This window comes from Lissotriton vulgaris, unplaced genomic scaffold (genome assembly GCF_964263255.1).
Source record: "Lissotriton vulgaris unplaced genomic scaffold, aLisVul1.2 SCAFFOLD_506, whole genome shotgun sequence".
In the NCBI taxonomy this organism is placed as follows: Eukaryota; Metazoa; Chordata; class Amphibia; order Caudata; family Salamandridae; genus Lissotriton; species Lissotriton vulgaris.
The window spans coordinates 453383-466164 of record NW_028254249.1 but is presented as its reverse complement, the minus strand read 5'-3'; the positions used below and the strand labels follow the sequence as shown (position 1 = coordinate 466164).

The 12782-nt window shown below is 51.9% G+C and overlaps 1 protein-coding gene across 1 annotated transcript in view; it reads right to left on the bottom strand.

Annotated features, from left to right (window-relative positions):
* LOC147659612 (alpha-tectorin-like) overlaps positions 1 to 12782 on the bottom strand; it is a 50941-nt gene that overhangs the window by 22905 nt on the left and 15254 nt on the right. Inside the window, exons 2-3 of the mRNA XM_086951602.1 lie at positions 12022 to 12303; positions 11340 to 11477 (exon numbers count right to left, since the gene is read on the bottom strand). Of these exons, the coding sequence (XP_086807728.1) occupies positions 11340 to 11477; positions 12022 to 12303 (420 nt within the window). The remainder of the gene's footprint in view (positions 1 to 11339; positions 11478 to 12021; positions 12304 to 12782) is intronic.

Sequence of the window (12782 nt, the reverse complement as noted above, 5' to 3'; positions counted from 1 at the left end):
TGTTGTGCTATGTGCACCCTGCGCATTGTAATGTACTTGATGATGTGATTCTTGCGCATGTGTTCTAACCTGTGCCTTTTCTAAAAGTGACCTGATTAGGTAGTCTTATGGTTACCCCCTTTTTGCTAAATGTGACCTGCATAGGGGATTGTTTAGGTTTATTCCATTATGCTAGATGTGACCTGCATAGTAGATTGTTGATGGTTCATTTCATGTTAGGTTTCCTTCCCTTTGCTAAGAGTGAACTGCTTAGGTGTTGGTATTCCTTCCTTAGGTCCTAGTTACCTGCGTGATTTACCTACAGTGTGTTAGGGTTGCGTAGGAGGTCCTTACTGTTCCAGTGATTACTGGATGTGTGTTGCCTTTATAATTTTGGAGCTACTCATTCTATGTTTACGACATAAGTGTATATCTACCAGTACTATTTTCTAACAAGTGCCTACCCCTGACAGTGGTCCATGTGGCCCTGTCCTGTACATAATTCCCCTTGTAAATTCTGCCCGTGCCTCTGGCACATTGTACAGTTTGCGTGTGTTATCTAATGTGTTTTGTTTATTATAATACAAAGGCTATTTTTTATATAACCTTGTGTGGAGTCTTTTCTTTGTGGTGGGCCTTGGGTGTTGTTGCTGGGGTGCGTGCGCAAATACTTAACTCATACCGCCTCCAAGTTTAGCCTAGACTGCTCGCGCCACGCTACCTAGAGGGCGAGTGGGGGTTGCCTTGGTGTGTGACTCCCCTGCCCTGACTTTAGAAGTGGTGATCCCTGACTGACCTCGACGCGAGTCTTGGCCGGCCAGGGTCCCGTTTCTAACATTGGCGGCAAGCGGTGAGGATAAGGATTTGTGTTCGCGCTGTACCACAGTGGCGACAGGCCACACTTCAAAGCTCTGCATGTTTTTAGATAACCGCATTTTGGGGATTATTGTTTTTTAGGGAAGTTCAGTTTGGCTTCTCCTGAAAGGTGTCACTTTGTATTTTGTCCAGTACCTTGTTCCCCGCCCTGCTCCCAGAGTTTGGTACCTGTGTCGCTAGTGGTCAGGTTGAGAGAATCAGGGGTGGTAGAAACTGCCTTACCAGTCCGAGGGGAGGGTTGTGTGTGAATGAGTGTGTGTTACGCTGGACAGTGGAGTGCAAGTTCTCTGATAGGAATCTTGCTGAATTTTGTGGTTGTATTCTCCTGTTTAGCTCAGACCCCCAGGTTCCCTGTGTCAAACTTTTCCCGAGAACGTCCGTCAAAATGGAGCCAGTTTTTGATCTCTGTAGTCTGTTTAGGTACAGTAGGTTAGAGCTGGTCAGATTCTGCGAAAAGGGAGGCATAGAGGTGAGTGAGTTGGTTACTCAGTCCCAGCTTAGGGACAGCCTGATCCTGTGGCAAAAGGATCAGTGGGATCTGGAGCACAGAGAGAGAGATAGGGCCCGGGCCGCACGCCATGAGGGTGGTGAGTCTGTGGGGAGCCCTGAAGATTCTGATGATGAATGTGAGTTGGATGGTGATGACAGTGGATGGATGTCAGCAGAGAGTGAGGACCCCATAGATAGGGAGTCCCTTGCTGGGTCCAGTGTCAGTACCAGCGCCCCGTCCCTTTCCCTGTCCCCAGAGGAGTGGTTGGATAGGAAGGAAGAGAGGGAACATCAGCTAGCGATGGAACAGCTCAGGTTGGAGCTTGCCAAGCTAGAGGCTGAGAGGGCCTTGTTCAGGGAGAAGGTAGCCCGAGAGAGTAGGTTACCCCCTGAGTGCATGTGTAATTGTCGGGATTCCCCAGGGAGGGTGGAGTCCAGTGGTGGCAGCTTTTTAAGTGTTGGTGTAGACAGTCCCACTCCCAGTTCCCCGAGTATGGTTCCTGTTTCCCCCGCAGAAGAGTTTGGGTTGAAGTTCAGGAGACTTAGGAAACTGCCTCATCAGTCTTGGGAAGACTTTGAGGATGAGTGTTGTGGAGCACTGTTTGATTGGGAAAAGGCTCACGTGAACGACAAGTGTGGCGGATTGTTTTGCATGGTTGTCACAGAGCACCTGCTCAGTTATTGTGTGCCAGAGTTGCGCCAGCACCTGTTGAAGTTTGGATCATTTAGTGCATGTGAGCTTGCAGAGGAAGCAGACCGATGGGAAGGTGCAAGAGGTTCCTTAGCGCCGCTAGTGAGTGATTCCAATAATAGTGGGTCAGGTTTTCTTCAACCCAGCGTGGTGGAGGAGGGTGAGAGTAGCCCAGCTAGGTCTCAGTATAGTGAGGAGGGTATAGGGGCTTGCTGTCTGTCTCAGTGGAGCGGAAGTGAGTGTGAGACCGAGAGTCCCCAGATGCCCAAAGCCCTGCCTCAGAGCCTGGATGGTTTCTTTAGGGAACACCAGGGTGGGGACCTATGCTTACCTGTTAGTCCACTTGAGGGAGATCTCCTAGTGTGTGGAGGACCTGGAGCATCTGTGAGCGAAGCTTCTGTAGTTGTGGAGTCTGGCAGTACTGCTACAGTGGGGAGAGTACAGAAGTCCAGTGAGATGAGTGATTTGGGAGTGACCTGTGAGTCCTCAGAAGTCCTGGAGTGCCAGGCAGTGATTCCACCAAAGGTTCTAGACCGGAGGTTGGAGGTCCAGGTTCAGGGTTTGCCTGACCTGAAGGGTGGGAGTACTGTAACCAGTATCCTGACCAGTTCTTTCTCCAGAGGTACCGCCCCGGTTGGGAGGGAGCCGGACTCTGGAAGGGGGTGCAGAGGGTGGGAAAGCCCACCTCTGACCCCGGTACCACCTGAGGGGTTAAACCCTAGGTTGGGAGAGTGGTGTTTAGAGGGTACCCCTCGCAGGAGGAGGAGGAACCCTAGGAGAAGAGGTAAGGGGAGGAGAGCCTTCCCTGAGACTCCTGGTCCACCTAAGGTTGTAGACCCTAGGCTGGAGAACCAGTGGCAGTCTAGCCCTGTCTTGCAGACAGGAAGAGTGGAGCATGGCTGTTATGTGCCAGGGGTTACTACCCCCCACTTGGTGAGTTGGCAGGAACCAGTGGCACCTAGGTGGCCTAGGGCCTGGTCCTCGCCGAGGGCAGCTGGAGAGTACCAGTGGGGTAATCCAGTGAGTCCCTACAGTAGCTTTAGAAAGAACCCTAGGGGTTCACAGTGGCGTAAAACAGGAGGGTGTCCCTGCAGTTGCGGGCCCGCGTCTGTGTTTTATCGCCCCAAGCAGGTAAGTCCATCACGGTGGTGATTGGTCTGCCCTGCGTTTTGGCTGGTAGGGGGTTGTGTTGGACTTGGCCCTTAAGGCAGGTTCACCCCTAATCTTTTTGATTTTAATCTGTGATATGTGTGGATGATTTTCTGGTCTGTGCGCACTTTTTCTCTGTGTCCCAGAGTAAAGTGCGTGCATGTAGTTAGGCTGGCCTGCTCTCCCATAGGGATGCATGGGGAATGTCTGTGTCCCTAGTAATTCCTGATGTGTGGGGAGTGCATGCTCAAGTTTGGTATGTGCGTGTTCGTGGGAATTAATGCTTTGCAATGATGTATGTTGCGTGAATGTGGCATGTGTAGAAATGCCATTTCTGGGACTTGGCATATTACTGTAAAATATGTCTGCAGTGTGATTGGCTGGAGCTGGCTGGTGAGCCTGGCTCCAGGAAGGCTGGATGGGTCTGCCCAGTGGTGAGTGTGAGATCAGCATGCTTGATGGCTTGGGAGGAGTGCACTTGGTCCCTGATGGGCCTGGACTTTCCCCGGACAATGCTGGCTCCACCCCCTGTAGTGCGACTGATGGCCCTAGCCCTGCCAGTGAATAGAGAGGGTGGTTGAGGTAAACAGAGTACTTCAGAACCAGCTGCAACTGGTTTCTCCCCCACCCTGCACCATGAGACAAAGGAATTTACAGTATAAGAAGGGGCTGTGTCCCCATACATTTTGTCCTGTTCTTGGTTCTGCCTAGGATCTTGCCAGAGGGGGGTGCTGCTGCTGCTGGGGCCAAGAGGACCGCCACTTGGCTGTCTCCCTGCCTGGAGACCCAGTGTGCTGGCTCTGGCCCTGCCTTGCCCCTCTGCCTGCCTCCAGACCCTGCTGGAGCTGATGCTGTGCCTGGAAGCGCTTTTGATGGATTTGTAGCGCTAGGAGCGCTTTCCTGATGCCCCAGCGCTCAATAGCGCTTTGCTTGTATTTCTAGCGCCAAGCGCGCTTTTCCTGTGCACCCTGAGCGCTTGGGAGCGCTTTATTTTGCATTGCCGGTGCCACCCGGCATTGGAGCTGATTTGCCGATTTTACAGCATTAGCGAGTGCCACCTCGCTTTATCTTTAATTTAAGGCCGGTGCCACCCGGCATTGCCCCGTACTTGGATACTTTTAAGAGCCAGCCTGCCTGCCCGAAACGGGCCGCCGCGCTGCCCGCGACGACCCGGAAGTGCTCGTCTGCCTGGCCAATCGCTGCGCGGCCCGAGGGAGGGTGACCCGGAAGTCCCGCCCCGCAGCCGAGCAGCGCGAAGGGAAGCAGCCGTCCAAGTCCCCGAGAGAAGAGGAGAAGCCGGCCGTGCCTCCCGCCTCCCGCAGCACCAGTGGAGTCCCGGTGAGTGCGGGGGCGGGTCCTTTGTGCTTCTTAGAGCGGCCCCAGTTGGCAGAGGGCCGCTCCGACGCTGCAGAATTTCTGTTCACGAGCCTTTAGAGGCTCTGGGGGCAAGTGGTGTTCTGAGCCCGGCGAGGCTCCAACGACGGCCGCATTTGTTGACGAGCCCCGAGGCTCGAGGGGGCAATTGTTTTACGAGCCCTGAGAGGCTCATTGGCCACATTTGTTCTTTGAGCCTAGCGAGGCTCCAGCCCACAGCGTTTTAGAGCACTGAGCTTTTAAGTGCCATTTTGGATTCTTGTAGAGCCCTGAGAGAGGCTCTTGGGGGACACAGGCAGTCAGCTGGTTGTAGCCCCGAGGCTCCCACACTGTGTCTCCCCACCTTGATTCTTGAGCCCTCCTGGCTCCCACGTTGTGCATCTTGTTTTACAACTGTCCAGCACTTAGTGGACAGTTGCCACGTTTAGGTTTGTGTGCTGTGCTGCCTGCGCAGCTTCCCTGACACTGAGACTCAGGGCATTCCGCCCCTTTCGAGGCCAGTTGGCCTGAGGGACCCTTTTTGAGTGTTGTGCTATGTGCACCCTGCGCATTGTAATGTACTTGATGATGTGATTCTTGCGCATGTGTTCTAACCTGTGCCTTTTCTAAAAGTGACCTGATTAGGTAGTCTTATGGTTACCCCCTTTTTGCTAAATGTGACCTGCATAGGGGATTGTTTAGGTTTATTCCATTATGCTAGATGTGACCTGCATAGTAGATTGTTGATGGTTCATTTCATGTTAGGTTTCCTTCCCTTTGCTAAGAGTGAACTGCTTAGGTGTTGGTATTCCTTCCTTAGGTCCTAGTTACCTGCGTGATTTACCTACAGTGTGTTAGGGTTGCGTAGGAGGTCCTTACTGTTCCAGTGATTACTGGATGTGTGTTGCCTTTATAATTTTGGAGCTACTCATTCTATGTTTACGACATAAGTGTATATCTACCAGTACTATTTTCTAACAAGTGCCTACCCCTGACAGTGGTCCATGTGGCCCTGTCCTGTACATAATTCCCCTTGTAAATTCTGCCCGTGCCTCTGGCACATTGTACAGTTTGCGTGTGTTATCTAATGTGTTTTGTTTATTATAATACAAAGGCTATTTTTTATATAACCTTGTGTGGAGTCTTTTCTTTGTGGTGGGCCTTGGGTGTTGTTGCTGGGGTGCGTGCGCAAATACTTAACTCATACCGCCTCCAAGTTTAGCCTAGACTGCTCGCGCCACGCTACCTAGAGGGCGAGTGGGGGTTGCCTTGGTGTGTGACTCCCCTGCCCTGACTTTAGAAGTGGTGATCCCTGACTGACCTCGACGCGAGTCTTGGCCGGCCAGGGTCCCGTTTCTAACACATGTTGAAACACACCGTCATCTGCTGCCTGTCTTGGTGCATGAACAAGATTTTGATACACTCTGATGCCATCCGGGCCTAGGTTATGGAGCAGTACCCTCCTTCTTCTCTTACTGGGGAATGCCTCGCCATTTTCATCTTCTAACGCCTCTAGGTAGTTCATAAAATATTCTCTCTAGTCCTCCCATTTCATTGTAGGGTCCCCTGGCCGTGGCAGGAAGGGAACCGGCGTGATAATTGAGGAGGGTTGTGCGCTAGGGTGACCAACCGTCCGTAAATTTCACGGACAGTCCGTAATTTCGTCCGTCTGTCCGTTGTCCGTGAAGGAATCTTTAACGGACGCCATTTGTCCGTCATTTTAACAGGGCACCGGTTGCTCCACCCTAAAGCCGGCACAGCTTGCACCCACCTCTTTTCTTCACTCCGATGCTGTACCAAAGCTCCTCAGATGCCCTGCAGCATTGGAGAGGCACAGCGGGGTGGCTACCCTCACACCTCCAGCCCTTGATGACCTGTTAAGAGGTGCTTCGAAGGTGACTGAGAGGGAGGGGCTGCCTGTTCAGGAGCAGCGACATCTATTCACATGCAAACAGCCCTGAATGTGTCATGTCTCTGCTATTTAGAGGGGGGCTCACACATTCCATTTCTACCCAGGGCCCCAAACATCCGAGACTCGGCCAGATTACACCCCTGATTACACCGAGGCAGCACGTGGTTCTCTTCACAGAGCTTAATTACTGTCACTAAATTGTAAGCAAACCTCGGTTCTTCAAACATGCAGTCTATAATGTAAGAAAATAAAGAAATGGCACAATCGCACCCACACTGATTAACAAAATATGGAGGACAATCAGTTCAATCAGTTCTCTTAGAGTATCTCCTGTAAGTACTGTACATCACAGTGGGGGGTGGCATTTTAGACAGAGAGCCTGTCTTCTCGTTGTCTTGTGCAGGAGGGGGCGAGAAGCCCAAGATGATACTAGAATACTGCATGTCCACCCCTGTGTTCCCTCTCCTGTGATGGCTCCTGCCCTCCCCTCAGTGATGGCACCTGTCCCCCCATGTGGTGGCTCCAGTCCACCCCACGCCTGGGATGGCTACTGTCCCCCCCATGTTGTGGCTCCAGTCCACCCCCACCTGTGATGGCTCTTGTCCCCCCCTGTGGTGGATCCTGTCTCCTCCCTGGGTGGCTTCCGTCCCAGTCCTGGAACGGCCCCTGCAGCGAGGGTGAAGTTCTTGATGGGCCTCTTCTCAAAAGGGCTCAGCTCAAAATTAATATGGAAAGGTCGGCGAGTAAGTAAGTGAAGGGATGGGTGAATGGCTGGATGAATTAATGAAAGGGTGAATGGATGAATGAAAGATTGAATAAATGGCTAATGAGAGAGGATGGATGGATTGATGAGTGAGGGGAAGGATGGAGAGAAAATGTAAATAGCTGGATGTATGGGTGCAAGGGTAGCTGAATGATGGATGAGGGGAAGGATGATGGATGAGGAGATGGATGGATGAGGGGAAGGATGATGGATGAGGAGATGGATGGATGGAGGGGAAGGATGGATGGATGAGGGGAAGGATGGATGGATGGATGGATGGATGGAGTGGATGGATGGATGGATCAGGAGATGGATGGATGGATGAGGGGAAGGATAAATGGATGGATGGGTGGGTGAGGGGAAGGATGGATGATGGATGAAATGAAGGATGGATGGATGAGGGGAAGGATGGATGGATGAGCGGAAGGATGGATGGATGGATGAGGGGAAGGATGGATGGATGAGGGGATGGATGGATGAGGGGATGGATGGATGAGGGGAAGGATGGATGGATGAGGGGAAGGATGGATGGGTGAGGGGATGGATGGATGGGTGAGGGGATGGATGGATGGGGGGATGGGTGAGGGGATGGATGGATGAGGGGATGGATGGATGGATGAGGGGATGGATGGATGGATGAGGGGATGGATAGAGGGGAAGGATGGATGGATGGGTGGGTGAAAGGATGGATGATGAGGGGAAGGATGGATGGATGATGAGGGGATGGATGGATGATGAGGGGGTGGGTGAAAGGATGGATGATGAGGGGAAGGGTGGATGGATGGATGATGAGGGGAAGGGTGGATGGATGGATGATGAGGGGGTGCGTGAAAGGATGGATGGATGATTAGGGAATGGATGGATGATGAGGGGGTGGGTAAAAGGATGGATGGATGATGAGGGGAAGGATGGATGGATGATGAGGGGAATCAATCAATCAATCAAGGACATTTATAGAGCGAACTACCTACCCGTAGGGTCTCGTGGCGCTTGGGGGGGGGGGGGGGTGCTGCTACTGCTCGAACAGCCAGGTCTTGAGCTTCTTCCTGAAGGAGAGGTGGTCTTGGGTCAGGCGCAGGTCGGCCGGGAGGGAGTTCCAGGTCTTGGCGGCCAGGTAGGAGAAGGATCTTCCTCCTGTGGTGGCTCTGCGGATGCGTGGGACGGCGGCGAGGGCGTGGCTGGTGGATCGGAGGTGGCGTTTGGGAGCGTAGAAGTTGATTCGGTTGTTGAGGTAGCTCGGGCCTTGGTCGTGGAGAGCTTTGTGTGCGTGGGTAAGGAGGCGGAAGGTGATTCTCTTGTTGACCGGGAGCCAGTGCAGGTCTCTTAGGTGTCCGGAGATGTGGCTGTGTCGTGGGATGTCGAGGATGAGTCTGGCTGAGGCGTTCTGGATGCGCTGGAGTCTCTTCTGGATCTTGGCGGTGGTTCCGGCGTAGAGTGCGTTGCCGTAGTCCAGTTGGCTGGTGACGAGGGCCTGGGTGACGGTCTTCCTGGTCTCTGTGGGGATCCACCAGAAGATCTTCCGAAGCATGCGCAGGATGTTGAAGCACGACGAGGAGACGGCGTTGACTTGCCTGGTCATGGAGAGGGAGGAGTCCAGGATGAAACCCAGGTTGCGTGCGTGGTCCGTTGGTTTGGGTGCGGTGCCCAGGGCGGGGGCCACCAGGAGTCGTCCCAGGCGGAGGGTGAGGAGCCTAGGATGAGGACCTCCGTCTTGTCTGTGTTCAGCTTCAGGCGGCTCGTCGTCATCCACTCGGCTACCTCTCTCATCCCTTCGTGCAGGTTGGCTCTGGCGGCGGCGGGGTCGTTGGTCAGGGAGAGGATCAGCTGGGTGTCGACGGCGTAGGAGATTATGTTGAGGTTGTGTTGGCATGCGATGGCCGCGAGGGGGCTCATGTAGACGTTGAAGAGAGTCGGGCTCAGTGAGGATCCGTGAGGGACGCCGCAGATGACTTTGGTGGCCTCTGACTTGTACGGGGAAGGATGGATGGATGGATGATGAGTGGGTGGGTAGAAGGATGGATGGATGGATGATGAGGGAAAAGGATGGATGGATGATGAGGGAAAAGGATGGATGGATGATGAGGGGAAGGATGGATGATGAGGGGAAGGACGGATGGATGGATGGATGATGGGTGGGTGAAAGGATGGATGGATGGAGAGTCGGTGGGTGAAAGGATGGATGGATGATGAGTGGGTGGGTGAAAGGATGGATGGATGGATGATGAGTGGGTGGGTGAAAGGATGGATGGATGAGTAGGTGGGTGAAAGGATGAATGGATGAGTGGGTGGGTGGATAGTGGGTGGGTGGGTGAAAGGATGGATCCGTGGATTGGATGGTGGGTGGGTGAAAGGATGGATGAGTGGGTGGGTGGATGGTTGGGTGGATGATGGGTGGGTAGGTGGATGAGTGAAATGATGGATGGATTGATGGATTGATAAGTGCAAGGGTGAATGAATGGACGTATGAGTGAAAGGGTGGATGTAAGGATGGATGAGTGAGTGAAAGGGAGGGTAGATGGACAAAAGGATGAACAGATGTGTGAAGGAGTGAAATGATAGATGGATGATTGATAGGATCAATGGATGAATTCATGAGTGGATGAGTAGATGGATGGATGGATGGGTGGGTGGATGGATGGATGGAAGGAAGGATGGCTAAGTGAAAGGGTTGATGGAGAGAGAAAGGGAGGATGGATGGATGACTAAAATAGTGGATGGGTGGAAGGATTAGTAAGTGAAAGGATGGCTGGATTGGTGAAAGGGTAAATGGCTGAATGGATGAGTGAATGGATGGATGGATGGGATAAAGAGTGGATGGATAAGTGTACAGATGGATAGGGTGAAATGGTGGATGGATGGATGGATGGATGGATGGATGGATGGATGGATGGATGGATGGATAATGGAGATGAGTGAAAGGATGGATGAGGGGATGGATGAAGGGATGGATGAGTGAAATGATAGATGGAAGGATACATGATGGATAGGTTTGCAAACGGTTGAATATGTTTAGAAATGGCTGGGCTTACTTATATACTATTGCACGACCTCTGATGTGTCTGTAAAACGTACCTATTGTCCTGAAGTTTTGTCCTGAATTTTGACCTCCTGTCCTGAATTTGTGTCCTGAATTTTGACCCTTTGTCCTGAATTTTTACACTCACCGTCCTGAATTTGCACCAATGCCAGTTGGTCACCCTATTGTGCGCACATCTCAGCTCTCCTGTCTGGTGCTTCTTCTTCTACTCTGGGGCTTCCTGGTGCACCCTGTCTGTGTTGACGCATGGTGCTCTGTTGGGGCGTAGGTCCCCCCCCCCCCCCCCCCGGTACCTTGCTGTGCCTGCTCCACCAGGTTCCCGTGTGATACTGGTGGCTTTGGGTGTGGCACCTCGTGCTTACATGCCCGACTGGGTATCTTGTCTCCCCCTAGGTCTCCTCTTGGCCGGGCCTCTGCACTGGCGAAGAGGCCGCTCTCCAGCAAGGTCCTGGGTGCCTGGGAGGCATCACTCTGCCCTTGTCCTGGGGGTCATGTGGGTCCCTTGCCCCCCCCCGTGGGTGGGTTATCAGGTTTTTTTCCTGCTTTGTCTTCCTCGTGTGCTCTGACCTGGTTGTTGTTGAGTCAGCTTCTCTAGCACGTGGACTCTGTGCTTTGTAGGAGGTCTTACTCCTCTGCCGCGCTCCTTTCACCCTCGTGGCTGGTTCTTTGGCCCTCTCCTGCCTCGTGTCAGCCTTCGGTGGTTCGTGGGGGGAGGGGAACTGCCTTGGTGTCTGTTTGCCCGTGTTCTCACCTCGTCGCAACTTTGTAGAATTATGGTACCCCCCCCCCCCCCACAGATGAGACGGAGGCAGTTTTGAGGGGAATTATTTACTTTTAATTACTTTGGGGCTAGGATCGCCGGGAGCTGCGTCCGTGCAAAGCTCGTGCTCTGCACTACCTAAGATGGCATCTGCGCACTGCGTCATCGCGTTACGCAGACAACTAGAGCTCCCAAACTACACCTATGACACTTTATGAGGAATGGTCCATGCACCATCAAGATTCACCTTAATAGGATGATAAAAAATGCATCACTTCCAAAGTTTTAATAAGTGTTAAATGTATTTACGTGTTGGACAAATTTGCTTACCTGTGCCTGTGTGCCTCCTAACCCCGTATTTCGATCACCGCCGCTTGCAGTGCCGGTCGTCCACGTGATGACGTCATAGTTTAGCAGAATAAAGTCCATGACACCATCAGAGATGAGAACCGCCTGGAATGTGTTCACCTGTAATAACACAAAGGTGGTACGAAAAGACAAAGGTCAGAGCAGGTCAGACCTTTCCAATGCTATCCCAGCTAAACAATGAACCATCAGGTCTAGCCTTTGCCAACACTGGAGTATCTGTGGAATTATCCCAGAATAATGTGCGAGTTTGGCAATTACAGACTCGCATCTGGGTCTCTAATATCACCATTGCAACTTTCAATCTCATTTGCATGTCTTACTGTTTTATTCCTATTTTGAAGATGTGAGTATAATTTTAATGAATGAATTTCAGCATATAGATGATGATATGGACGCATGGTGTGTTCGTAATTGAGGAATTGCGAGAACACTTGCGTACTCAGACTTCTCTGTATGGTCTGAGGTCAACGTCACACTGTGTAAGGGTGATTTTCACTGAGTTAAACCATTTGCTGTTGTTTGTGCCAGAATCACGTACTTTTTTTTGCAAACAACTTTTACAGAGCCATGTGCTGTGAGCACCGTGCAGTGTGGGCCATATTCCCTCAAGTTCATGAGTGTAGCTGAAGCACAATGTAATTACCTTTGAGGTCGCCGACCCAAAATATGCCACCTTGTCCCACGTGACGATGTACAGCCAGGTGGCTTCGAATGATGAGAGGTCAAAGTAGCGGTGGATGTCAGACGAAGCTCGCTGCAGGAGAGTGGCGTCTCTGGACTCTCGGTAGAACACGCTTCCTGCAATTCTGTTGTCCACATCGGCCCAGAATGGCGCCACGAAAGCTCGTCCATCGGAGAGAGGAAAAGGATACGAGGTGTACTGGGAGACGGCCACTCCGAAGGACACCACCCCGTTCGTGTTCACCTGCGAGAAGAATAATAGGTTTTAGAAAAGCACCACAAAAACTCAGCACATTCTCATCTGAGCGGCTCTATTACCAGTGTTTGTAGTTGTACAATGGAACAAGAAGGGGGCACCCCATCCCGTGGAAACAGTAAATGGAGCCCTTAACTACCAGTGTACTGTGCTGTAGCCCGCGCACTGATCGACCTGGTCATGTTTTTATGTCGCATACCTTGAAAATGCTTCTCAGAAAATTTATTTTTAAACATATTCAAATAGTTTAGCCTCTACTTTGTTTTTCGTATGTGAGGTAAGCTGTATTGCCTTATAGTTTTTCAAAATGGTTTTGCCGTGAAACTTCGGTCCTGACTCAAAAAGCAAAGGACTCAAAAAGCAAAGGCCTCAAAAAGTCGTACATGTGCTACTTTTGTTTATTCACAACCCCCCCCCCCCATATCCCAGAACATTTGTGAACATTGTCGATATGTAGGATCAAAAAA